Here is a 27,859-nt window from a genome sequence, read left to right on the forward strand (position 1 = left end):
AGCAGGCCTGGGGGAGGTCGGAGCCACCCTCCTGAATTTTCTATTATCTCGGACTCAGCCCCTTTCAGTGAATCTGTTGGTTTTTCGGGCTTCTGCCGATTCTGTCTCTCTGCGTACTTGGTCGTCCCCCAGGGTGGGCTCACCCAGCAGTTCACGGGTCACCCTTTGGATACCATCTTCTCTGACCAGGCAGTATTTGTAGCTGTCATACTCCAAGGAGAGGGAGAATGGATGGCCCCATCTGTATCTCACACCTTTGGGCTGGAGCCATTTAGTTAGGGGGCCGCATAATCAACGCTGCACCAAAGTGAGAGCAGAGAAATCCTGGTAGATAGTGACCTTTGAATCTTCCCAGGTGATTCGACCCTTCTTCCGTGCCAGCTCCAGGACCTTGTTCTTTTCCGAGTAATAGTGAAATCTCACAAGTATTGATCTGGGTCGCCTGGTGGCAGCTCCCGCTCAGTGAGCCCTGTCAATAGTTGGCTTGCTGGTGTTGCCCTCATCGAATAATTTGCTAATCACTGCATTCACAATCCTTTCGATATTCGCCTGCGTTCCTCCTTCAATCTCCGGGACTCCCAAGAACCTCAGGTTGCTGCGGCGCCCCTGTTCTCTAAGTCATTAAGTTTGAGGGTGCATTTCTCCTCCCTTCTTTCCAGTTCTGATAAGCGCATGTCTATTTGGGTCTCGAGGAAGTCGACTGAAGTTTGGTTTGCTTCAAGGGCTTGGACTCGGTCGTCCACAGAGTCCATCTTTTTATCTCAGGAATCCAGCCTTTTGCTAATGTCTGCCCTGAAACCATGGATCTCCTTGAGAAGGGCTGTCATAGCCTTATTCGCTGACTGGACATCCATTGCTGCTGGCATCTCAGTGGCGGCCATGCCGACTGATTCCAGTGCCTAGGTCGGGAAGTGTTGAAACCTTTGCAGTGATTTCGCCCAGTCCATTGGCAGGGATCCTATGAATTGGCTCGTTCGATCAAGTGAAGGCTCCCACTCGGGGAGTGGGGGGGATCTGCGGAGACCTCCACTGAGGGTCAGGAAATAGAACAGGGAACTCCAAGGTGGGTGCCGCCAGCAGTCAAGCACCTGGGTAGCTATCAAAGCTTGTAGGACTTGTTTGGCAACAGATTTTGTAGCTTCCGTTGGTTTTTCGTGCAAGCAGGGGTGGGGAAGCTACCAGACCTCCCACCCTCCATTCGGAACAGTCAATAGACCCACCAGTTTAGCCCTGAGGGAAGACTGGTGAAAAGATGGTCCAGAACATGGATCCGGGTGTAGCCCTCCCCAAGATTTTATGAAGGCGATAACAACCAGAGTCTGGGGCTGGGACAGATGCAGCACAGTTGCTGATGATCTTGTGAGGTTCAGTGTGGGTCTTTAGGAGGTCAAGGCAACAATTCAGGAACCCCAGGAAGGGTCCCACTAGTAGTTGGACGCCTGAAGAGCTGCCAGGCGCCCGAGGAGTTAGTCAGGCATCCGGTGGAGCAGGGTTAGAAGAAAATACGTGCACTGAGAAACCAGAGGGGCACCCAGATTTCTCGCTTCTGACCGAGGCTGATCAAGACCACACTGGGCAGGATCTGGAAGCGGCCGAAGCCAGAGATGGTGCAGGTCGGGGATCAGGGTCAGTCCCGCTTTAGGGGTTTGTGTTTCTGGTACACCCTTGGTTGCTGTGGCCGGGTCGACTGAGGCACAGGTGAAGTCAATCCCTCTGTATCGCGTAGAGGACATGAGGTTGCAGCAAGGGCACAGTGCGGGGGCCAAGTGACTTCACTTCCCCAGACGCCAAGGGAGCACTGCACAAAAATGTCCACCAGTGGATTGGGAGGTGTCACCTCTCGGGCTCCTCTGGAAAGAGGTAGGAGTGCGTGGGTCAAAGAAATGCGGGGGAGTGGTGCCTGGTCACAACCCAACCGGAGAAGAGGCATCCCCCGGGCTCTCCGAAGCGAGTGTGAGGTGTGGAATGTCCTCGGCTCCACCAGCGATGCAGGCACAGGTCTGGGACAGATTTGCATTGCTCCCTTTTGTTCTCCAGTGCACCCCAGGAGGATCCTGCACGCAGTGTATAGGTTCCGTGCAAGCACAGGGACCCGTAGGAGGTGGGTCTCTGTCTAATATTCAGGATGCCAGGTATCATACTCAGATGGGTTGTGGCGGCGTCTGGCGTTTCCACTCCTCTGCAAACCCCCTGGTAAGGTAGGGGCTGTATCTCAGTGTCTCGCAGGTAACGTCTGGGTGAAGGGTTACAATCCGTCCCATGGCTCGAGGTCGTTAAGTTGGTGAGCTGAGGGGCAGTTAAGCAGAATGTCGTGCGCCCATCCAGGAAAACAATGCAGGCCTAGACCTCGGTAGGGTGCGAGATGGAGCTGCTGTCGTCAAGCTCCCACTGGACCCCCGAGTTCTCTCCTCTCACCAGAGCGGGTGAGGGAGGGAGGGCGGCGGTGGCTTGCGTACTGACTGCGGGGGCTGATAGGACCCCCCCCGATGGTGGGACGCAGGGGGAGGGAGACCTCTCACCCGTCAGAAACACTGCAGGGACTCGAAGGGCCGGGGGGGGTCCAGCGTCGGGCCTCCAGTGCAGGGATGTGATGGAAGTTACTGTTCTGTCCCGATCAGAGGCTAAGGCAAGCTCCCCCGCGGGAGGGGTGTGTGTCCAGAGCGGCTGTTGGCGACGGCGGGGGTCCCATCCACTAATTTCTGGGGATGTGCCTTGCGAGCACCCCCAGTGAAAGCTAGAAGTCCTTATGAGCCCTCAGTCTCTAAGGTTCCTTCAGTTCCCTCAAAGTGGAGACTTCACTTCTTGTGTCGGCGGGCCGCGGAGCAGCCCGTCAGCTGCTCGGCCAAAGCAGGTCCTGGCACCTATGCCCCCTCCTCCCTCCGTACCTCTGGGTGAGCGATGTCCTGCTGGGGGTAGAGGATGTTAGAGGAGGGGGGCGGCCTGCACCCTCTCCGGCGCAGAGGTCCCTTTCGGCCGCGGTGTGGTGTAAGGCCCCTGGGGGGGCAAGGCTGGAGCAACGTCAGCCCCCCTGGTGCACTGCGAGGAAGGCTAGGGAGCAAATGCACCAACATTCTCCATTGCGGTCCCTCCGACTGATGTGTGTGACCCCCAGAGGCTCGCCTGGTCTGGCGTGGGGGAGACAGGGGCCTTCTGGGGGTAGATCACCACTCACGGCACTCGGGCCTCACCAACGTCGCTGGCCTGGCTATTCGCCCTGGAGGTGGAGTGCGGGCAATGAAGCGCAGGAACACCGCCCCCTCAGTGCGGGCTCGGATCTCAGGATGTGCAGCACGTAGAAACTCGGGTTTATCCCCTCTGGTGCTCCGCAGACTCAGGGTGCTCCTGGGGGGTCGGGTGTTCACTCCTGGGGAGCTATGGGGGTTCATTGCCCATATTCGGCCTGTAAGGAGGAGACTGGCTGAGATGTGTCACACCATCTCCGCGCCCCCTGGTGGCTCTTATTTTTGTCTTTTAGTAACATATACAATGATTACAAATTCAGAGTGAGCAATATTTCTCGCTCTATCCCTTACCTAGACTAGGGCACGACACCCACACTAAGGACAGTTAGTGTTTTCTAGGGACAGGTGGTTTACAGGATATTGGTATACATCTTTTTTTGGGTTCTCAGATCACTACCACTACATTCATTCAAGATTACATATTTAAAGGGAAACATCACAAGATTTATTTAGACTTGCAGCCAGGTCAGAATATAATAGAAACACTTATTAGGCCAACGTTAAAGAGGGGCTGGCCATGGCCATGCTGGCAGAACTACTACTGGGTGTTACACCTTTTCGTCATCGCTGCTTTGTACACTTACATAGGTGGAAAATGTGCAGTTCCGCGCTTTGTTGTGCAGATGCGCGATCTATTTCTGTCAATACCACCAGTTCTAGCGGTACTGTGGTTCCACGTCATCAGTGCACGTCAAGGACAGGTCACATGATTCTTCCACGCAACCAGCTGACTATTACGACATGTCATGTGACGCTATATCAGAACCGAAGGCTTTCGCCTTCGCGCGTCGCTTCTGTATTTCAGGACGCTCCGTAAGTTCGAACTCTAGGCTCTCCCTATTCTAGTGTATTCAATCTTGCATGGTATCTACCATTCCTTTTTCTCTCTTACCTTATAGTGTGCCCTTCCAGCGCTTCCTTCCAACCATCTCTACCTTTCACTCCGAGAACCCTCCACCTCTCAGCAACAACTAGATTCCTCCAAATCCATCCGTAAGAAACCCCTCTCTTCTCCCAATCGATTCTATCATTCCGCTGTCCTCCTATATTCACCTGTTGTTTTCTCCCGTTAGAACCTGTGATACAGCCATCAAATCGGGAGGTCTGCGCCTTGGATAAACCACCTGTCTGCAAGGATCTCCGACAACACACCTAGGGTTTTTTCCCCCTTGAGGGTTTCCCTGGGGGTCCTGCCTCTTCCTGTTGAAGTTTCTTTCTTCCCTTCCAGCAGAGTGGGGGTCTCAGGACTCTCAGGGAGGCTTTTCAATTCCGCCGCTGCTGTCCCGGTTCCGGCTTTCCGACCAGGTTAGTGGAGTTTTATATCTCATTCTGGACTATCAGATTAGAGTGTTACAGTAAGCGACGCCTTATAAAGAAACTCTCTAGCTTGGTCGGAGCGGCGGTGCAGGGATGGAACAACAAATGCAGCAGCTAATGGCTGCTATGCAGTCTATGTCTATTGAAATGCAGAGTCTTAAACAGGACAATGCACAATTAAAACAACAGTTGACTCGGGCCTTTTCTGAAACCCCTCCCGTTACTCTCTCCTTGGGCAAGTATGATGGTGACCCACATAAGTTGAAAGAATTTCTTGATAGTTGCATCATTCAGTTTACGTTCAAATCTCGATTCTTTCCCACGGATAAGGACAAGGTAGGATTTCTCATTTCACACCTAACGGGTCCTGCCCTTGCTTGGGCTACTCCGTTAGTCACTTCCGGAAACGCTGTATTGGATTCCTATCCAGCGTTCTCCAACAGTCTCAGGTCCATGTTTGGTCGACAAGAGATTTCGGTAGCCACGCAGGAAAGGCTTCTTGATCTCAGGCAAGGTCAGAAGGACCTTATGTCCTATATTACTCGATTTAAACAGTTATCTTCAGAAACCGGTTGGCCTGATGACGGACTACTCACTCTCTTTCGACGAGGACTTGCGGAGGATTTGAAGGATGAGGTGTCCAAGATCCCACGGCCCGCGAATCTGGCGGAGATGATATCTTTGACTATGCAAATAGACTACCGCCTTCAAGAGCGTTCTATCGAAAGGAAGAAAGGGAAAGGTCCTCGTCTCAACCCTGATATCTTGGCCCTACAACATAAGACCACTCCTTCTGAGGAACCCATGCAGATAGGATCTGTTAGAGGTCCTATTTCAGCCATAGAGAGAGAACGACGGAAGGCCTTGAACCTGTGTATGTATTGTGGGTCTTCTTCCCATTTGTTACGAGATTGTCCTGTTGTCCCTCCTCGCAGATCCAGACCTTTGCCGTCGGGAAACGCCAAGCCCCTACCGTAAGGGGAACCACGGTAGGAGTACAACTTCAGGGTTCCCCGATAGAAGAAGAGTCCACTTTTGAACCATTGGCTAATAACCCCTCCATGGTTGTACTTTCATTGACCATCTTGTTGCCTGACCGTAACTTGATGGACATACCAGCTCTGCTCGACTGCGGAGCCGCTGGAAACTTCATTGATGATAAATGGGCAGCTAAGAACGGGATAGGCAGAACTCCTAAACCCTTTTCTACACCTATCTTAGGAGTCGATGGTAGTCCATTAAGCTCGGGACCTATACGAGAACAGACCAAACAGCTAACTTGTTTGATCGCCTCTCATAAAGAGTCATTGGTGTTCGATTTAATCAGAGCGGCTCACTTCCCCATTATTCTTGGTCTGCCTTGGTTGCGATTACACAACCCCTACATAAATTGGAAGGCAGGAACACTTTTTTTGGGCTCGGAGTACTGTGTCACACATTGTCTTTCACGCAATTCGGTAGGCCTATATATTCCATCAGAGTCTCCTCCTACCACCGAATTGCCTTCCATCGGTCATTTGAGTATGATTCCCAAATGTCATCAACACTTTCTCAGGGTGTTCTCAACTCCCCAGTTTCCAACACTTCCGCCTCATCGAAGGGATGATTGTCATATAGACCTGCTTCCAGATCAACCGGTTCCGTTTGGACGAATGTATGTTTTGTCCCAACGGGAGAAGAGTGCCCTTCGAGAGTATCTCCATGCTAATATTCAGAACGGTCTCATTACCGAATCTAAATCTCCCGCTGGAGCTTCTTTATTTTTTATTCCAAAGAAAGATACAGAAGAATTGAGACCGTGCATAGATTATAGAGGGCTCAATAAGATCACTATTCCTGACAAGTATCCCATGCCATTGATTAAAGACATTCTTGAAGCCGTCCGTGGAGCTACTCTCTACACTAAATTAGATCTCAGGGGAGCCTATCATCTCATCAGAATCGCTCCGAATGACGAATGGAAAACGGCCTTTCGAACCCCTTTTGGACACTTCCAGTACCAAGTAATGCCCTTTGGCCTGGTTAATGCGCCGGCTGTGTTTCAACGGTTTATGGATCACCTTTTCGCCGATTTGCTGCTTCATTGTGTCGTCATTTACCTCGATGACATTTTGATATTCTCAGACACTCTTGAAGACCACATCCAACATGTTAATCTAGTTCTGAGTCGTTTGCAGACGAACCATTTGTATTGTAAGGCAGAGAAGTGTGAGTTCCATCAAGCTCAGATAACCTATCTTGGATTTGTCATCTCTGCAAATGGGATCTCTATGGATCCCAGAAAGGTTTCTGCCGTGCTAGATTGGCCAGCTCCTTCCACCGTCAAGGAGGTTCAGCGATTTCTCGGATTCGCAAATTTCTATCGGAAGTTCATTCCTTGTTATTCTGAGACGATTCTACCCATTACTCGACTACTCAAGAAGGGGATCGTCTTCTCTTGGAATCCTTCTGCCCAACAAGCCTTTGAGACCTTAAAGGGTTTATTCATCTCCGCCAGGGTCTTACTCAACCCGGATCAATCCCGCCAATTCATCCTTGAGACAGACGCTTCTCATCACGCTCTAGGAGCTGTCCTTCTACAAACAACTGATTCGGGGGAGGAGAGACCGGTGGCCTATCTGTCAAAGACGTTTACCTCCTCAGAACTACACTACTCTGTTCTTGAAAAAGAGTTATTGGCCATAAAGAAGGCTTTCGAAGAATGGAGACATCTTCTACTAGGATCTCCCCATACCATTGTGGTCCGTACAGACCATCAGAACTTGAAAGTACTACAGCAGGCTCAAACCACCAATAGTAGACAAGCACGGTGGGCGTATTTCTTTCTGCCTTACCGAATCGAATTCACCTTTCTCCCAGGAAGCCAGAATCTCAGAGCCGATGCCTTATCTCGAAAGAAACCACAGGTTTCGCAATTCAGCTCAGAGAAGATGTTTCCTCAAGCAAGATTTGTGGCAGTCATTTCCGACTTTCTTCAACTACTAAAGCTGGATACCATTAAGAATCAATCTGAATGTGAGAATCTTCTTTATACCCACCATCTTACAAAGGATCAAGGATTGTATTTCCACGCAACACAGGTCCTAATTCCTTCTAGTGTTCTTCAATCTGAGGTTCTTCGGATGTGCCATGACTCCCGAGCTGCAGGTCACCGGGGAATACAGACTACTCTGGATTTGATACAACGTTATTTCTGGTGGCCAAACCTTCAGGTCGATGTTCAAGATTATGTAAATTCCTGTACAACATGTATCCAGTCTAAGGCTTCACGAGCTCCTCCCTTTGGCTTACTTTCCCGCATGCCGATTCCCGAGAAACCTTGGCAAATCATCTCCACTGATTTTATAGTGGATCTTCCCCCTTCCTCAGGTTACACGACAATAATGGTCACCATTGACTACTTGACCAAGATGGCCCAATTCATTCCCTTAGTCAAATTGCCAGGGGCAGCCCAAATGGCTAGGATCTTCATTTCTGAAGTGTTTTCTAGACACGGCCTACCTGAAGTCATAGTCTCTGACAGAGGGCCACAATACACTTCTCAATATTGGAAAGGAGTCTGTCACTTCCTAGGCATTAAGAGGGCACTCAGTTCGGGTTACCATCCCCAGACCAACGGGCAGACGGAGCGTCTTAACCAAACTCTAGAAGGATACCTCCGCTGTTACGTCTCAGCAGCTCAGGATAATTGGTCTGAACTGTTGTCTATCGCAGAATTTGCTTACAACAATGCCAAGCACACTGCCCTTAAGACTAGCCCCTTCTTCTGTTCATACGGGTTTCACCCTTCTTTTGTCCCTACCATTACTCCCTCCCCCTCTAAATTACCAGGGGTGGACTGTTTGATAGACATCATCCAGTCTGGCCAAAAGAAGGCTCGGTTGGCCCTTCAAGAAGCTCAGGATCGAGCCAAGCGGTATGCAGACCAACATCGACGCAAATTTCCAGAACTACAAGTAGGGGACAAGGTTTGGTTGGCCTCTCGGTTTCTTCCGAAACACTTAGTCCCTTCTAAATTATCTCCTAGGTTCTTTGGTCCTTTCAAGTTGGTATCTAAAGTAGGCTCGGCAGCAGTTCGACTGGCTCTCCCGGCGGCCTGGTTTCGCATTCATCCTGTTTTTCATCTATCTCAAGTGAAACCAACTGTAGCTGATCGTTTCCAACGCTCCACAAAGACCATTCCACCTCCGGTGATCACTGATACCGGGACAGAATATGAGGTGGCCGGTATATGTGACTCCCGCTACCGCAGGGGTCAACTACAATTTCTTATTGACTGGAAGGGGTATTCTCCGGCTGAAAGAACGTGGGAACCTGCTTCTGGTGTTCACTCTCCCCTTTTGATTCAACGTTTCTTTCGTTTACACCCGGGGAAGCCCGGATCGCCCCCCAGGAAGAGAGGGCATACTGTTACACCTTTTCGTCATCGCTGCTTTGTACACTTACATAGGTGGAAAATGTGCAGTTCCGCGCTTTGTTGTGCAGATGCGCGATCTATTTCTGTCAATACCACCAGTTCTAGCGGTACTGTGGTTCCACGTCATCAGTGCACGTCAAGGACAGGTCACATGATTCTTCCACGCAACCAGCTGACTATTACGACATGTCATGTGACGCTATATCAGAACCGAAGGCTTTCGCCTTCGCGCGTCGCTTCTGTATTTCAGGACGCTCCGTAAGTTCGAACTCTAGGCTCTCCCTATTCTAGTGTATTCAATCTTGCATGGTATCTACCATTCCTTTTTCTCTCTTACCTTATAGTGTGCCCTTCCAGCGCTTCCTTCCAACCATCTCTACCTTTCACTCCGAGAACCCTCCACCTCTCAGCAACAACTAGATTCCTCCAAATCCATCCGTAAGAAACCCCTCTCTTCTCCCAATCGATTCTATCATTCCGCTGTCCTCCTATATTCACCTGTTGTTTTCTCCCGTTAGAACCTGTGATACAGCCATCAAATCGGGAGGTCTGCGCCTTGGATAAACCACCTGTCTGCAAGGATCTCCGACAACACACCTAGGGTTTTTTCCCCCTTGAGGGTTTCCCTGGGGGTCCTGCCTCTTCCTGTTGAAGTTTCTTTCTTCCCTTCCAGCAGAGTGGGGGTCTCAGGACTCTCAGGGAGGCTTTTCAATTCCGCCGCTGCTGTCCCGGTTCCGGCTTTCCGACCAGGTTAGTGGAGTTTTATATCTCATTCTGGACTATCAGATTAGAGTGTTACACTGGGAGGACCGCGGAAGGCAGGTGGAGATGCACATTAATCTGCTGGTTGAACCAGGTGCACCCACTCAATGAGCTAAATGTGACCAGTCCCAAAGGGGACGGAGGACATTTGCAGATGGAAGCTTTTTTTTGTTATTTAAGGAGGAGTCAGTCTTGCAGCCTGGTCAATATATATGCATTTATATGGGCCAGGAGGATAGTTCAGGGGAAAAGCGTTTGTCTTGGAAACAAGACCAGGCAGAAGAACACAGGTACGAACCCCAGTCCTGTGCTTGGAGACAGGTCTCAAGTATTATAACAGATGAATTAATTTATATTCTAAAATTGTGGGCTCCTTTTATGGGATAACTCTTTTTTGCTTGATGTTTCTCACCTGATTACCCCAAAAGACAGCCCTGCTATTGGGGAACAGATATGAAAAGCCTTGGCTTCTGTTGGCAAAATGAATCATTTTGAAGATAAACAGATAATAAAGCTGCCTTATAAAGTATTCCTTTTGACCCATATGTAAGGATTAAGGGGCTCTGATTCTGGTATTGAAGGATGGCAGAGAATGGCAAAAGAGGAAGGAAATATTTGACAGGGTGTTCTGGGTAAGAGGGGGGGGGGGAGGCAGCTGAATATTATAAGATACCAGAGGAAAGGAGAACCATAGATAATAGCAACAGGGTTCATGAGAGACAGGAAAACAGCTGTGAGACAAATCCCTTCTGACAGCATTGCATTTAGTATTCATTTTAAATAGGCCCCTTTAAAGACCCTCAAACATACAATAATCAGAACCAACAAAAATCATTGTTCCAGATGCCAAGAAAAAGCAATAATGCTCCAAGTGTGTAAAGGGACGAGAAGTTTCTGTTACTAATGTTTGTAAAATATCCCAGGGAAAGATTAGCGAAGTAATGGAACCTTCCCTGAATACACAATATTTGGCAATGAGCGAGATAGAGCCATCCAAAAGCATTACTGCACAAGCCAGTTAATATTGGTAAAGCATTGGAAAACGGGGACGATTGCTCGTGTAACTTCCTGACCACAAGGGAAGGGATTGGGGATTGTCGAGGCTGTAAATTGGGAGCTTGTCTGGGATCCTGGGGCTGGATATTCTGGGAAATTTTCGGAGAAATGGGTAAGATCGGACGTGGAATAGGGAATCGAGATTCCAAGCAGGACATGGATCCGGTTCAGTGGAAGGGGTCTCTTTACATTTATTTGATCTGGTAGCATGGAGCGGGGTCGCAATGTAAGGGGGGAGCTTGTGTTGATTTTTACAATCCGGATGTATCTACTTTCCCCACAATTTGATGCAACTATCCCAAGCTTTGCGCTTTTGTGTACAATACCATTTTGCAGCATTTGCCATCTGTATTTGTAATATCGGCTGATGCACGATGCACCCTTTGCTATGATCCACACCCTTTTGTCTCAGCGAGTAGCCACAGTAGAATGCATCTTTCTTCCCCCATCATATTGATAAAAGAATAACTTAATGTCCAGAGGTCGCTGGCCCCTCCCATCTGATACACATGACAGCATCCTCACTATTTCCATATTTTACATTCCCTTTCAGCCCCACGCCACTGTTGACCTATATTTGACACCTTAATAAACACTTGAACCAGCAGTTATGAAATAATTACTTGTGTTTTATGAATTGAACTTGTGTTTGCATGATAGCGTACTGTTTAACATGAGTGATGTCCGAGGGGTGAGCACACATCCAGTACACCATCGTCCCACAGCATAATCACATGTATATCTTCCATTAAAAGCCATCAACAGCTATTTACTTTCCCAAATGCATTATCCTCCTGCTGTGACATCAGGGCAGAAATCTATGGTATTCATAATCAGCTGTAATAACATCATGGCAGGGGAACTCAACATTTACTCAACCTCCCCTGGGTCTCCTAAGACCCAGGTGATGCACCGCAGTCAAATCACTTACAGTGCAAGAGCCGTGATTCTGTCTGCTTCTGGGAGCTGTGTCTCCTGAGAGTTCAAAGCCCATTCTCTTTGGCATTATAGGATCCACAGATCTTACAATCTATCAGACTCGCGGCTCCTGCACTACCAGGGAGCTGCACTAGCAGGGCGGTAGTGTTGATGGTGAGGGAGGAGTGGGTACACCTATTCTTCATGGGGGTGGCTTGCTTTCTTTTGTATGTTCTGTATAGTTCCCGCATGCCTTGCCACTCCACCCCACGCAACGCTAGACAATAGGGACACTACAGGGATGTAAACGATTGCCTGGGGGCCACATCTATCAACTGCAGCATAATTGCATGGTGGGGTTCAGAGACAGCTCGAGTTTCACCCTCATTGTCTATCAGATTTCACTCGTAGCCCCTACGTGGAGTAATTCTATGTTCAACCCATGGATGTACTCATCATGCATGGCACGGGGGCACATTAGTTTACATGTAAGCAGAATATTTCACATTATAAATCAGGGCAGTATTCTCCCAGCAAGTATATTTTGTAATGTTCTCTCTCCTGGTTGGTGGGGGCCCTGGAGGGGCTATATTTATATATGAGGATTGAACTGTGCTGAGGTTTCAAGACTCTGCTTTTCACTCATAGAATTGATCTGAGGCAAGACACAAATGGCTTCACTCAGGATCACACAGTGAGTTTGTGAGTGGGGAGTAAAGTTAGAATAAACGGCTCAGCCCTGAGTCCATTGATAGTTGGACTATACAATGATATGAAATAATATGTGGAACCTCTGCTTCTTTCAACAGAGAGTGAGCAGCCATGAGGTACATGTTCTGGAGAAGGTCCATGAGAGTACGGAATGTGATGTGCACCTCAATCTGGAGTCACACCTGAGAATACATCAGAGATCCCAAACAGGAGAAAGAGTGCTAGAGTGTTTAGAGTGTGAGAAAAGCTTTGATCAGAGCTCAAATCTGTACCAGCATCAGAAGACGCACACCGGGGAGAAGACCTATGAGTGCACAGAGTGCAAGAAATGTTTCAGGGACCACTCATCTCTGATCAGGCATCTTAGGATCCATACTGGAGAAAAGCCCTATGGGTGCTCGGAATGTGGTAAGCACTTTAATTGCGCACCAGACTTAAAGGTTCACCATAGATCCCACACCGGAGAGAAACCGTACCAGTGTCCAGAGTGTGGTAAAAGCTTCACTCAGCGCTCAACTCTGTACCAGCATAAGAAGATCCATACTGGAGAGAAACCGTACCAGTGTCCAAAGTGTGAGAAAAGCTTTATTCAGCGCTCAAATCTCGTCCAGCATCAGAGGATCCATACTGGAGAGCGACCTTATCAGTGTACAGAGTGTGAGAAAAGCTTCACTGTGAGCTCAGCACTGCGCCTTCATCAACGGAGCCATACTGGAGAGCGACCATACCAATGTACAGAGTGTGAGAAAAGCTTCATTCGAAGCTCAAATCTGTATCGGCATCAGAAGAGCCATACAGGGGAGCAACCATACCAGTGTACGGAGTGTGAGAAAAGCTTCACTGTGAGCTCAGCACTGCGCCTTCATCAACAGAGCCATACTGGGGATCAACCATACAAATGTACCGAGTGTGAGAAAAGGTTCACTGTGAGGGATAATCTGTACAGACATCAGAGGAGCCATACTGGAGTGCGACCGTATCAGTGTACAGAGTGTGAGAAAAGCTTCACTCAGCACTCATCTCTGTACCAGCATCAGAAGATCCATACTGGAGAGCGACCTTATCAGTGTACAGAGTGTGAGAAACGCTTCACTGTGAGCTCAGCACTGCGTCTTCATCAACATAGCCATACTGGGCGGAGACCGTACCAATGTACAGAGTGTGAGAAAAGCTTTATTCGGAGCTCAAATCTGTATCAGCATCAGAGGAGCCATACTGGGGTGAGACCATACCAGTGTACAGAGTGTGAGAAAAGCTTCACTGTGAGCGCAGCACTGTGCCTTCATCAACAGAGCCATACTGGGGAGAGACCATACCAATGTACGGAGTGTGAGAAAAGGTTCACTGTAAGGGGACATCTGTACAGGCATCAGAGGAGCCATACTGGGGAGTGACCATACCAGTGTTCGGAGTGTGAGAAAAGCTTCATTCGGAGCTGAAATCTGTATCAGCATCAGAAGAGTCATACTGGGGTGCGACCACACCAGTGTACAGAGTGTGAGAAAAGCTTTACTAGAAGGTCACATCTGCAACGACATCAGACGAGCCACACCAGGGAAAAGTCATATCAATGCACAGAGTGCAAGAAAAGCTACAAGGACCGCCCAACTCTGATCAGGCATTTTAGGATCCATACTGGGGAAAGGCCTTATGGGTGCACAGAATGTGGTAAGCACTTTAATCGAGGATCAACCCTGAGGACTCACCAGAGATCCCACACCAGAGACAAACCATACCAGTGTACAGAGTGTGGGAAAAGCTTCACTCAGCACTCAACTCTGTACCAGCAACACAAGATCCATACTGGAGAGCAACCATACCAGTGTACAGAGTGTGAGAAAAGCTTCACTAACCGCTCAGGCCTGTACCAGCATCAGAAGAGCCATACTGGGGTGCAAGAAAAACAGTGTATGGAGTATGATAAAAGCTTCCCTCAGAGCTCAAAACTGAACCAGCATCAGAAGATACATGCCAGGGGACAACTATACCAGTGCTGAGAGTGTGAGATAAGCTTCACTACCAGTTTGAATGTCTACCAGCATCAGGAGATCCATTCTGTGGAGCAACCATACCAGTGTACACAGTGTGGAAAAACCTCACTCTGTGCTCCCACCTAAACCAGCATCAGAACATCTATACTAGGCAGCTACCAAACCAGTGTATGGATTGTGAGAAAAGCTACACCAAGAGGGGACATCTGTACAAACATAAGAAGAGCCATACTGGGTAGTGACCATACCAGTGTACGGAGTGTGAGAAAAGCTTCACTGTGAGGAAAAGTCTGTACCAGCATCAGAAAAGCCATACTGGGTAGTGGCCATACCAGTGTATGAGTGTGGGAAAGGCTTTGCTCACACCTAAACCAGAATCAGAAGATCCATACGGGCGAGCTACCAAACAAGTGTATGGAGTATGAGAAAAGCTTTACTAGTAAGACGTGTTTGTACGAGCATCAGAGAATCCATAAAGTGGCGAAGCCCTATGAATGCACAGAGTGCAAGACATGCTTTAGGGATGCCTCATCCCTGAGCAGCCATCTAAGGATCCATACTAGGGAGAAGCCCTTTGGGTGTATGGAATGTCACAAGCAATTTACTCGGGCATCAACCCTAATGTCTCACCACAGACCGACACTGCCGAGAAACCATAGCAGTGCATGGAGTGTGGGAAAAGCTTCAGTCACAGCTCAAATCTGTACAAGCATCAGAAGAGCCATACTGGGGAAACACATGTGGAGGCACAGAGTGTCTCAGCCCCTCAATCCAGTATCAATCTTGAGGCAATATTAAAGAACACATGCAAGATGTTCGACCAAGGGTGGTTGCAACAGTGCTGAGCCTTCATGAATCAACATTGTACCTGCTCTGGTGCTACGCCTTTGTGAAAAGTGATTACTGGCCCACAAAAGCAGTTATAAAAATAGAAACAGCCCTAAAAGCTGTTGGGTTGGACATGGTGCACACAGTACATAATTGTGAAAATAAAATGATTTGCTCCAACTCCTGGCGCTCTATATTACCCCATTATGCCCTGAGTTTAGGCTCTTTCTCGCTATTGAATATCTGAAAACATGCCCTGAACTGGGAAGTACTAACACCAGGAGAAAAACAATATGCAAAAAGAAAAATTAAGAAAATAAAACTGCAAAAAAGACAAGAGGGAGCACAAGTGCAGTGAAGGATGCAAAAACTACTGAAGAAACAGCTGCTGATGAACAATTAACACATGAATGTCAAGGGCAATGGAAACTGGAACCTAAAAATGAGATTCATACAAGAAAGGATGGTGATGTCACACAGCTCATTACATGGCATAGAAAAAAAGGAAAATCAGACACTGCAAATGCTGCCATTCTCATATCAGTGTGTGTGTGTGTGTGTGTGTGTGTATATATATATATATATGCTGGGAATATATAATATACACATACAAGACGGACCTGGAGACCAAGGCCCCCACTATGCATTTTGTAATAAACAGTGACATTTTTACATACTGCAGAAATTCCAACTCTTCAGAAGGTTTTTTTAGGGTCCCGGACCCAATGAAACTATACAAAACCTAAAGCAGTAAAAAAGGGCACATGAAATGAAATGTATTTCCTACAATAAAAAATATTACCTCATGTAGTAATTTGTTTCTGCCTCGTCTTCCAAATATAATAATCTAAAAAAGCATTTTCATCTCCTCCCTGTGAAACAGGATGGAAATCAACGCAGGATAATCGTCGCTCATAATGCTGCTGGTGTTGGGGGAAGTAATTGCACAGAAAGGTTGGAGTTGGAGCAGTAGCACCTGGAGCATTCCAAGTGCCAGATGGAATTACCAATAAAGGATCTCGGACCCCCAAATAACCAGACAGCCTCAAAGAATATGGCAAAATACTACTTTATTATCAGAGATTGCAGCTAACTCGCACTCGAATACATTTCTGTTAAACAAAAACTTTATACCTCAATGTATGTCAGCTCTGAGGTCATTCTACGTGGCAAATGTTAAAAAACTTTCAGAAGGAGGGATTGGTTAGGTGAGCATATATATCTATTCTTCGTTTGGGTGTTAGTAACATAATTGGCTGCTCCTTATCTGGTAGGCACGCCTTGAACTACCTCTAATTACATATAATACAGATTAATAGCAGAATAACTGCTGCGGATTGGCTTCTGCAACAATGTACGGTCCATCGCTACATAGGCCCTCATGATTGGTTGGCATTCTCTCCCAAACCTTGGACATTCAACTCTTTAGCAGCATGTAAGCAAAACTTAACCCAGGTGCGGGAACGTCAGACCACTGCCCATTTGGCCAATTAACCTACCATGTCTCATCAGTTAGCCCCTAAACTGAGGCTTCTTCTTTGTAGTTGACCTTGCTGACTGTTTTAAGGGAGTGAAGGTGCATCGCTATATTCTTCTAGAGCTTATTGAATAGGCGTTGTATTCCAGTCTTGACCACGTGCGAGGAGACCACAATTTTGGCCATTCTGACCTTTTTATTTAGTATTATTTGATTCACTTATACTGGGTGCTATTACTCATCTTGGCCTCTGAGGACTTGGTTGCTCCACCTCGCATATGCTTTCTGCATCTGTGATTGTTGAATACTTGGCACTTGCAAATGTTCATTCCTTTACTTAATCTAAGAGAAATATGTTGTGCGTATGTAGCTTATCCTCTTCGACTCCTTTTGTGCCTTGCAATTATTTCTTGATGTGGCATCCTTGATCCCAAGCCAAACAGATATTCTTTGTCCTTCCAAGAAGGTGTTTTCCAGCACCTGTCAGCTTCTGGAGCCTCTGTCTCTCTCCTTCAGGCGTCTTGCTTATTAATTAGTTGACGTCCATCTTTTCATCATGCCCGCTTTACCCGTGTTATATTTTCTACTGCAGCAAGCTTCTATGTGTCTCTGCGTTTCTGTATATGTACATCTACTGCATCTCTTCGCATTTATCTTAGTGTATATGATTTCTTTATATTTGCATGTTCAGTTACTTTGTTACTTCAGGCACATCTTATTTCTTAAAGTATTCGCTAATAATTTCAGTGTGTCCTCACGTCACTTTACTGTTGTCAGATTTCACTTTTAGCTCTTCTATGTTCAACGGTGTATGCAGATATCCTTCTACCATGTCTGTGCGACGGTACATTCGGTACGGTTATTGGAGTGCATAACGTCTCTCTTATCTTCACTGCAGTATTGGGATGAAACTTGGTGTCATACACAGTGCTTTTATGCTGTTCTTCCAATATGACGTAGTGAGGGGCGGGCACTATAGATGGAATGTACATCTGCCTCTCTATATCCCCGTCCCCTCTAATCGAGTCCTCTTCAGAATCCATATCTTTGGCACCCCTTTCAGGTCACCTGCATTCTTTATGTGCTCATCCACGCTCCAGGTAATATGGCAACACTCTACAGTCGGTTGACAGAATACCCAATGTCCCACATAGTTCTTATGATCCTTGGGTAATAAAATGTAGTTCAAAAGAGTCTGAGAGGACTTCCATTTCAGGTGCTCATGGGTGGTACTTTCAGTCTGTGTGCTCGTCAGTCACAGCATTCACATCGATCATTATCTTCATTCAATAGCTTTCTTTGCTGTCTTCTTACATTGTCCTATGATTATTCTTACAAGACAGAATCTCAGCAGTACTAACTCTAGTATTGGTCCAAGCAGCTTCAAGGCATTTGCTATCCAGGTTGGAACCCGCAAGAATAGGGATGAGAACCAGTCATGATGTTCAGTCTCATCTACTTCTTCCTACATTTTTGTATGCAGGGTTGACAACATAGTTATTGCCTCTGTCAGGGTTCAATTTTCTTCATCATGGGCAGGTACGGAACATACATCAAGAAGGCCCGATCTTGGCACATGCCACCTTCCTATGCTGTAATACAGTCGAGGACATACCTGTTCTGGAGAGTCCTGCGTCTGATGGCCCTCAATTCTTCTCTAATCATATTGAATCCTTTTATTGTAGTGTTTGTTTGTAACAGCTCCCCGCTGGTTATTTGTAATTTCTTGGCGTTCACTGCATTCTGAATTCCTGGCATGAATATGGCTGTAGATATTACTGCTGTTCTACTGAATAATTTTTGGTCAGCTGGAATGTCATGATAGGCTTCTATTGATTTTGCTGAGACCTAGTTCTCTCTCTTCAATTGAATGAGGTTAAGCGACCTCCTCTTTCTTTGGTGTGCATCAATTTTCAGAAAATTGTCTATATGGAGATCACTTTGGGGAATCACCAGTGCAGGAACATTTATGATCACTATAGAGCATATTTCTCCCCAGTTTTTAGGCAGCTGCATATATAGACTTTGGATCCACAGGCCCAATAGTGGTCCATTAGCACGGCAGTTCTTCCATTCATTCCTTGTACACCAATTATTTGCTTGCATTCTTTGTTTTCTCCAACTTTGGTCAGGCCCTTTTTTCTGAAACACAATGTTGTATTCTTATGAGCAATATGGATACAGGTCCTGCCTCATTCTCAACCCATTTTAATAATTTTCAATACTTAGCCCATTCTTTCAGGCATCCATCATTCATCTGTACTGGTGCTGTCATCAATAAGTATGCACTGAATGCTAGCATTCCGTCTTCCCATCCTGTGCTGGTTGCTACTCGTCCATATACTAATAGTTGAGATATTCCCATAGTTGAGATATTCCCCAGCATCCTGGCAATCCTGGCATTTCACATACGTCTGCACAACCCAATCTCTTTTGTTCAACAATCCTTTTCTGGTCTCCAGTCATACCACTGAGTGAGTACATGAACATTCTGCTTTTCCAGTCTGTCTTTTTTCTATTTTCTGTGTTTTTATGTATTCATCTTCATATGGGAATGTCTTTCTCAACCTTCATCATAGGGTTGCCCATCTACCTTAAAATTGTCCTCTTGTGGTGCATGCTGCTAGATGGCTAAGGCACTTCGCATCATGTACCGGTATTTCTTTTGCAATAAATGTTCTGGCTGTGCTCATGGCATAAGGGATGAGAGAACATACATAGCAGCTCTCATCTGATGTTCTCCTCCGCACCTCCTTCATGTGCTGATACCACATGGTATTATTCAAACGGCTGAATTATCAAGATATGTATTTATACCCTCATGATCTTTGCCAGCATCCCTCTTAAGTCACATCATTTGTTTGGAAATATCAGGGAAAATATCACTCAAGCTATTGTTAGGGATAAAAATAGAGGTCTCATTGCTCAACACTTCATCTGCATTATTGATCATGATTTGAAGAAATGCCACAATAATAAGGAAGAAAAGACAAATCATTGTACAGAAGGAGGTTACCAAACATATTCAAAATAAACGTATTGATCTTCTTGCTGGCAGTGTGTCTCTTACAACTTGGATAATTCCCATTTTTCTATTGCTGTGTAATTTTTGTCACTTTTATAAACCACAATTTTTTAATAAAAGGAATTGTAAAATGATCACAATAATGATCCTGAAAATAAAAAACAGTTTTTAGGATTTCCCAAAAATGTGACAACATAAACGTGTCATCTCACCAAAGCTGGGTAAGATCGAAGAACCTAAGTAAAAACAGAATAGAGAAATGTGTGTGACGTTATTGTTATATGCAGCATAACGTGTCATGTGCAAGCTCTGTGTTTTCTCTCCAATGCATTGTCTCTTTATCCTAACTGGAATTGTCCAGGAACTGCTGCAAAGTTTATTTTCATTCAAACTTGGGAATAGCTAAAAGCTCAAATTGTCTTTATTTCAATGAGTTTTTGTTTTGACTCTTGGTAGCCGATCTTGTCATCATCCGTGGAACTTCTTCTCTTGCTTCACTGTCAGCGGGTACCAGAGGGGTCAGGTTCTCCTCTTTGTAGAGTTTTACATCATTCAAGTGTAACCAAGCTCTTCTTCCTTCGATTTTCACTGAGATGGAAGTGACCCCCCCTGTACAAGCTATGGCCCTTCAAAACAGGGCTTATTCAAAGTGCGTACAAAGCTTTTCACAAGCACTTGGTCCCCTGGGTACAAATTTCAATACTAGTAATGGGATGATAGGGTACCGACCCCCTCTCCCGAACCACAGATGCTGAATAGATCGACCCTCCCACCATGGTTGGCACAGGCATCTGAATATTAATAACACAGAGAACCACGTGGCAGCCAATGAGGGGAAGACAGAGTTAGGGAAAGGGTGTGGACTGACAAAGGGAAGGTGGGGAAGAAAAAACATACATATCTTACATCTAGCACATATGCTTACAGCACATATGCTTACTACTGAAATGTCTATACTCGTAATCCTGACCTCCACATTTGTTACTGACTTTTCCTACACCACTCCTACCTAACTTCATACATAAACAGCATAATGGAATATGGCGTGCAAATAACATAGAAGATGACTTGTCAACTTACAGAGATAACAAGAACATGGACCCACATTCCATACATGAGGTTAGCAGCAAGCTGTATGGCACAGACAAGGGAACTTTCCCTATGATGAAGAAACATGACACATGGCCCATTGGGCTAGCAAAACAACAAAGCAACATAAAGCATAGTTTTTATGTAAAGAAGCTCTGTAACACCTACAGGTGCACGAGAAATGTAGATTTTGACACCTAAACTACTGTTAGACATGTCCCAGATGTCCTGGGTTAACCAATTTATAACCTGCACCCCTTGTAAGGATACCAGTCTTCACTGCAAGTATTGCATCATACTCCATGACCAAGAGCATCCTAGAAATAACACTTTAATGGTTGAATACTCCTTAACTCAAGACCTTCAACCAGTGACTGTGCAAATAGTTCATAGTTCTTAGCTTGAAAGATTAGGCATTTCCCACAGACTAGGATTAACCAACAGAAACTCAAAGCGCACTGCGCCAACCAATGAACCAAAATGCTGAAGCACTTATCTGTTTTTCCGGGTGACTCAGAAGATCACCCGGACTTCATAGAATGACGCTGTGGTATCGCTGTGGCCCTTGCTGCTCACTGCCGCGACCTGGACCTTTCAGGCAGTGTAGTCAGCGCTACGAGCGCAGACTGAATGAATTCTCGCTGCTCACCGACACAGCCCGGACATTACCGTCTGCATACCAGCCAGCCTCCTTGTGTGTTCCATCTGCAAAACACAGTGACCGCCCGTGCTGCACAAGCGATAATTATCAGCACCAGTACATGGGCGGCCGGTGGTTTAGTAGCCTCTCAATGACATGCAGCTGGCTCGCAGCGCAAGTCTACTGGAACTACAACACACCCCACCGCTTGCTGAGAAGTGTAGTTCCAGCTCACTTCTTTCCATACAGACGCCGTGGCTTGCCCCAAACCCTATTCCTGATGGTACCTCCTCTTCCAGGGCTCTTCCCAAGGCCTGCCTACTCAGGATGACGCAAATGAAATTGTCTCCCCAATCGTGGTGCATGAAACGAACTGGCCGGTTCCCAAGAACAGTCCACGAGCCCATAACCAGACCATTGAATTAAATACCATAAGCTCTGTTGTCTGCGTCTTGAATCCAGTATTTTCTTGACTTCGTATTCCGTCTGACCTTCCTTGGTGATGGCTTGGGGTCTCTGCACACTTGTTCCAGGAACTGCGAGTTTAAGCAAAGACACATGGAACACAGGATGTATCTTTAAAGTGGTAGGCAATCTTAATTTAACAGCCACTGTAGACACACATTTCACAATCTCATATGGGCCAATGAATCTTGGTGCAAATGTACGCGGTCCTACCAGTTTTAAATTGCATGTGGATAACCATACTTTATCTCCCACTTTATATTGAGGAGCTTCACGCCTTTTTTTTATCTGCCTGTTTCTTGTAATCCTCTTTTGCTAGTTCTAGGTTAGCTCTAGCCTTCTGTCTTATAGTCAGAAGCAATTCTTTTCTCTCCTGTAATACTGGAAATATTTCCACTTCTGGTAAATGTTCCGGCAAAATATTCTGCACTTGTCCATATAAACATTCATTAGGCGCCATTCCCAATGAAGCATGCTCAGTATTGTTATAAGTAAATTCTGCTAGCCACAAAGCTTGCACCCAAGAGTCCATGCCCTCATGCAAATAACATTGTAAAAACTGTTCGAGAGTCTGATTGACACGCTCAGTTTGTCCGTCAGTCTGCGGATGATAGCTTGTAGATACAGCACAATCTATTCCCAACATTTGACAAACGGCACGCCAAAATTTCTATGTAAACTGGGGACCCCTATCAGACACAGTGCTTTGGGGCAACCCATGTAGTCTGACAATATGTTGCAGAAATAGTTCTGCCAGTTTTCCTGCTGCTGGAATAACCTTGTAGAGCACAAAATGGGCTTGTTTATACAAATAATCTACTACTACCCAAATAGTATCATAGTGATCATCAGGAGGTAAATCAGTTATGAAGTCCATTGAAATATGGGTCCAGACCTTTTCCAGGGTAGGCAAAGTCTGCAGTAACCCTGCTTTTCTTACACAATCTGTCTTACTACGTATGCAAGTTTCACAACTTTGAATATATTTCGGGGTATCCTGTCTCAATTTGGGCCACCAAAAGTACCTCTCCAACATCTCCTGTGTCTTTTTACTCCAAGAGTGACCCGCCAATGGCGAGTTATGGCACCAATGCAATGCCTTTCTCTGTAAATCTTGAGTAGGCAAGTATAACTTTCCTGCATAGTAAGGGAGACCATCCTTGACAGTTTCGAACAGTCCCTTTGTTCCCCATTTCAGACCATTTTGTTTCCTCATCTCCTGCTTCACCTGTCTCAACAAGCTGTTAGTCACTGCTCCTACCACCCTTTCCACAGGCAGGATTGTTTTCGCCTCTGTCATAATATTTTCTAAATTTTGCTGTCTCGACAAAGAATCAGACTTTCCATTTTTCTTTCTTGGTCTTAAAGTTGGTCAATACAATGAAAGTCCCCAGGGTATTCGAGTTCTGTCTCCTTCCCCATTCATGTTATCACATCACAAGCAGAACCAATTATGTTATTTATTAAAAAGGTATTAAACCTGACTCTTGAGTCCTTATTGCTAGCTAAATGTCCCTATCCAGAAGACAAACTGTCCCTTCTGTCGTGATCTCCCTAGTCAGACGCTGGTGTACCGACTAGCTGGGGAAGAAGGGAAAAAGGGGAGAATGAATAACACTCACCCTAGCCTGGCTCACTGCTTTCCTATGCTAAATGACTGCACACTGGTGTCAGTCAACCGTTAATTTTAATAGTGTTGCTGGCCTTTTGTGTGTCTTATCCTAAAATACGATTGAGCAACCACCGTCTCGTGGAAGTATTCCACTGAAATTGTTAACAATCTCTGTGTCCTATATGCCAGATTCAGCCAAAGTCGTTATGTGTCTGGTAGGTTGGAATGGCAACTTAATCCAGCCAGTGTTGACCGGTTTCAGCGGGATTCTCTATTGGGCGCTTTCTTCGGGACCTATTATAAAATCACATTTGGGCATTTATCCCATTATACAAAACAGTTCATTTGATTGCTGTCTTCTAATTGCTTTAGCTGGTGCGGGCATCCTTCACAAAGTCGGGACGTTTTCTTATTGTATCCTGTTGCCTTCAAGGCAAAATACATGTGCATCAGGGGACTGTATGGTGTTGGCTTAGCTTCGGTATCTTCAGGTGGGTAGATGGAACCCTACAATACAATTGCCCATCCGTAAGTTATCTATACATGGGTTTTACAACTCTAACTCGATGTCACATAGTACACAATAGTTAGGGTGACACCTGATACATCAGGTAGTTCATCCTGTATGCGTGGTAGATTTCCATGTCCACTTCTCTGTTTAGTTACATCTTCGTGTTACCTTCAACGTTTTCCTACAAGCAACACGACATCATCAAAACAGGGTATTTTTATTTCCTCTATTGTGTCCATGGATTGTCTGTAATGATTTCCGGATGCTAGGGCTCATAATCGAGATTGATTTTTGCCAACAGATTCTTTCTATTGCTTTTCGGTGTGATAAATTCTCAAATTTACAAATTAACAAATTAACAATGGGGGCTATATTCCACCCATTGATTTGTCATGGGGTACTGTGTGGCTCTCATTGGCAAATGAAGAGTCTGTTACACCATTAGGGACTTGATTATTGCAATTGCAAAGTCTGTTATGTCGATAGGAGCTTGATTGTCGCATTCGCAAAGTAAAATTCTTGCGTCTGGTGTAAAATTACAAATGCAGGCTCATTGTGCTTCCCTAGCAATGCCTGTAACGCAGCGATTTTGCTATGTGAATTATTATGTGTAAAATGTGTGTAGGGATGACCTCAAGACCCATAAAAGTACGTATTGGCAACATAGGTCCAACATCGGAACAAGAAGAACCACTGCTCCGATAGTTGAACACTATCTAGCAATGAAACACACAGAAAATTATATAAACTGGACAATACTGGAAAAAGTGATTCAGCCAAAAAGAGGCAGAAATGTGGGAGCTATTCTCCTAAAAAGAGAACAAGCTTGGATATTTAGATTAAAAAGCCACCTGACTGATCTAAATGAAGCAATTTGTTGGCAAGCGTGTCTGGGTTGCCGCGGCACGTTTTCTAGCTGCATATTTTTGGAATTCTCCTGCTAAACGAAGCTTTACATACCCTCTGGGTGGAACGCGTCTTTTCAGGGATTCATAAACTTTTAGTAAGGTTCCTTTTCTCTTTCATACAAGTACAGCATGGTATGACACGAGCCGTCTCCTATTATTGATTATCCAACCACTGCACCCTTTGGAGACACACCTCCATGTCACTGCTCGCACTGGGGCGTCCTATTGGTTGCCCCACACCAATCAGGCACCACGTTATGCACCCAGCCCCCGCTTTTGACGTTGTCAACCTGGCAACGGACATCATTCCTTTGCAATTTTTGATCAGTTTTTCGAGTCTCGCACCTCGAGGTCTGGCGCTGCATTAAGCTGGCTACATACTTTCTTTCACACAACAGGGAGACTCATTCCCTGTAATAACAGGCTTCTGGTTGTCTCTTTGGAGACACTCCCCCAAGTCATCATTCATCTTGATGCGTCCTATTGGTTGCCTCACACCAATCAGGCACAACGACTTGCACCGAGCCCCTTGCGTGGGACGTCGTTACTTGGGCAACGAACACAACTCTCCCGAAGTTTCTCCTTGTCTGTTAGATGCTCCAGACACGTCCCTCAACACCCAGGGCTGGATAGAGCCGGTTGATTTCTTTCTTTCCACATGACACGCAGCTTCACTCTCCGTACCAGCAGGCAAGTGCCATTTTTCCTACGGCGCCCCTCTCATGGCATGCATTATGTACGCAGACCGGTCTTCATACGAAAGGATGCACTCATGTTTTAATACTCCCCCCCCCACCCCACCATTTTTCCTTTCATTGTGCCTACAGAAACATTGTTGGAAATGACACAGGGGGACGATTGATCGCTCCACTGCAGCTTTCACCTGGATCAGGACACAGGACAGCAACCAGGGTCCAGACTGCTCTCTTTTCCAATTTACTCCGAGAAGGCGAAGTACAGGTACTCTCCCTCTCTCACTGTGCACTTTTTTGTAGCTCCTTCCACACAGCCACACATGGCTACGATGCATGCGTTTTCATTAAAAATAAAGCAAGTATTATTTTACCATTTTTACACATTTATCCTTAAATTATTTTTTGGCGCAATCCAATTAGATGCATTTTTTCATGACGTCCGACCATTGCGGTCCGTTCTTCCTTTTCGCACGGTAACCTTGCATCCACTCCGTGCACCATGAACTTTACATTCACACGCAGCCTTTTTACTGACTGCCGCAGGTGAGTGTTTGATGCCTTTCTTTGAATCATTGCCTTCCTCTCAATTTAGGCCCCCCTTCCTGCATTCTCCTTCATTTCCTTCACATGCGTTCTCGGTGGGGATGGGGGATGCGTGGGGGCAGTTTGGGGACCCATGTGGTTTTCTTTTAGAAGGGGACCCAAGGCCATGATCTACATTTCCCTGGGGGTTCCATCTGTACCAAGTCAGACCATCCCCCGCACTCAGGAACTCAGACATGGCCCGAAGTGCTCTTACAGACATGACCATGTTCATAGCTCTGTAACTATGCAATCACATCATTCTACGTTTCAAACTTGTATATACCTAACTCTACACCACGATCGACTAACATTCTATCTCTAATCTATTGCTTTTCTTTTCCAACTCCACCTTATTTTATTTTTCCTCCCCTTTCTCATGATACAGGGCCCTGCTACCTACTGCCCTGATGATTGCAGAGTATTTTCTTCTGTTGTGAAGAACAAACTTCATTCGTCTACAATCGCCGAAACGCATTTCTGTTTGAGGTCCTGTACGGAGGATTTTTATCCAATTGGGACCTCGGACAATTGATAGTCCACCAGTTGAAAGGAATACCCTTTTTCTTGAAGCTCCTCCTGGTTTCCCCCTTTTGTGTTGGCAGACCCAACTTCAGTTTAAAACAATCTCCATTTTGGGATTCCATCCCAACTTAACATAAGGATGGACTTTCAATCCACACAAAATGCTTGACTCCATTTTTTGCTCTTTTACTTTGTTGTGAGGTAACAACTTAGTTAGAAATATTAAATTGATCTTTAGAGAAGTTGTTTGACCAAAAGGAAATACTGAGCACATAAGTGACAAATAATCATGTTCACGTCTAGTTCTGCTCTCTTTCTTTCTCTCTTTTCTGTTTCTCTTTAACCTCTTTATTCGCTTTTGAGGTACTTTATATTTACTTTTAAAAAAAATTGTAATTGTTTGTTAATTATACACGCCCCCACATGTTGGGCTTCATTGTATGTAAATGTATTCATACGATGGTCTAATCTCAAAGCTAGATCAATCATAGCCGTACATGTATTAGATTGAGGTTCTACCTGAGCCATAGTATCCTTCAATTCTTCCCTCAGTCCCAGATAAAACAATACAGTTTGTTTATTTTCTGGCCAATCTGTCTCTATTACTAATCTGTTGAACCCAGTCACATATGATACTAAATCACATGTTCCTTGTTTTAATACCAACAATTCCTTGTCTTGGACCAAATAAATTTCTCTATGGTCAAACAGCTGTCCAAATTCTGTCAAAAACCTGTTCCAATTGTATAACAAGGGATCATCTTTCTGTACCAGAGGCATGGCCCATGCTGCCGCGTCACTTGTTAAATATGAAATCACAAATGCTGTCCTGGCCTGGATGGTCTTGAATGCAGTGGGTTTACACGATAAATGTTAACTACATTGTCTTCGAAATGTCATATACTTCCTTGGATCACCAGCAAATCTTTCTGGTGCTGCCAATGGTACACTACTAGGTGGTTGTACAATCACTGTGGACGTTCTTCCTGAGCTGCTCCCTCTTGGATGACCCAGCACTCTCCAATGGAGTACCCTGAGCTACTAACCCTTGCACCTGAGCCTTAAGATTACCTGACTCCTGTCTTGCA

General features: G+C 45.8%; 1 protein-coding gene across 2 annotated transcripts in view; it reads left to right on the forward strand.

Annotated features, from left to right (window-relative positions):
- The window catches only part of LOC138489316 (zinc finger protein 420-like), a 147,844-nt gene that overhangs the window by 44,455 nt on the left and 75,530 nt on the right, over nt 1–27,859 (forward strand). Inside the window, exon 2 of one of the 2 annotated variants that reach the window (XM_069617015.1) lies at nt 12,522–16,025. The exons of the other annotated variant lie outside the window; for it this stretch is intronic. Within the exon in view, the coding sequence (XP_069473116.1) occupies nt 12,522–13,817 (1,296 nt within the window). The 3' untranslated portion in view covers nt 13,818–16,025. Of the gene's footprint in view, nt 1–12,521; nt 16,026–27,859 lie in introns of those variants that run through there. 2 annotated transcript variants of the gene reach the window in all.

The sequence above is a fragment of the Ambystoma mexicanum genome, chromosome 9 (assembly GCF_040938575.1).
Source record: "Ambystoma mexicanum isolate Mex_15411 chromosome 9, UKY_AmexF1_1, whole genome shotgun sequence".
Lineage (NCBI taxonomy): Eukaryota > Metazoa > Chordata > Amphibia > Caudata > Ambystomatidae > Ambystoma > Ambystoma mexicanum.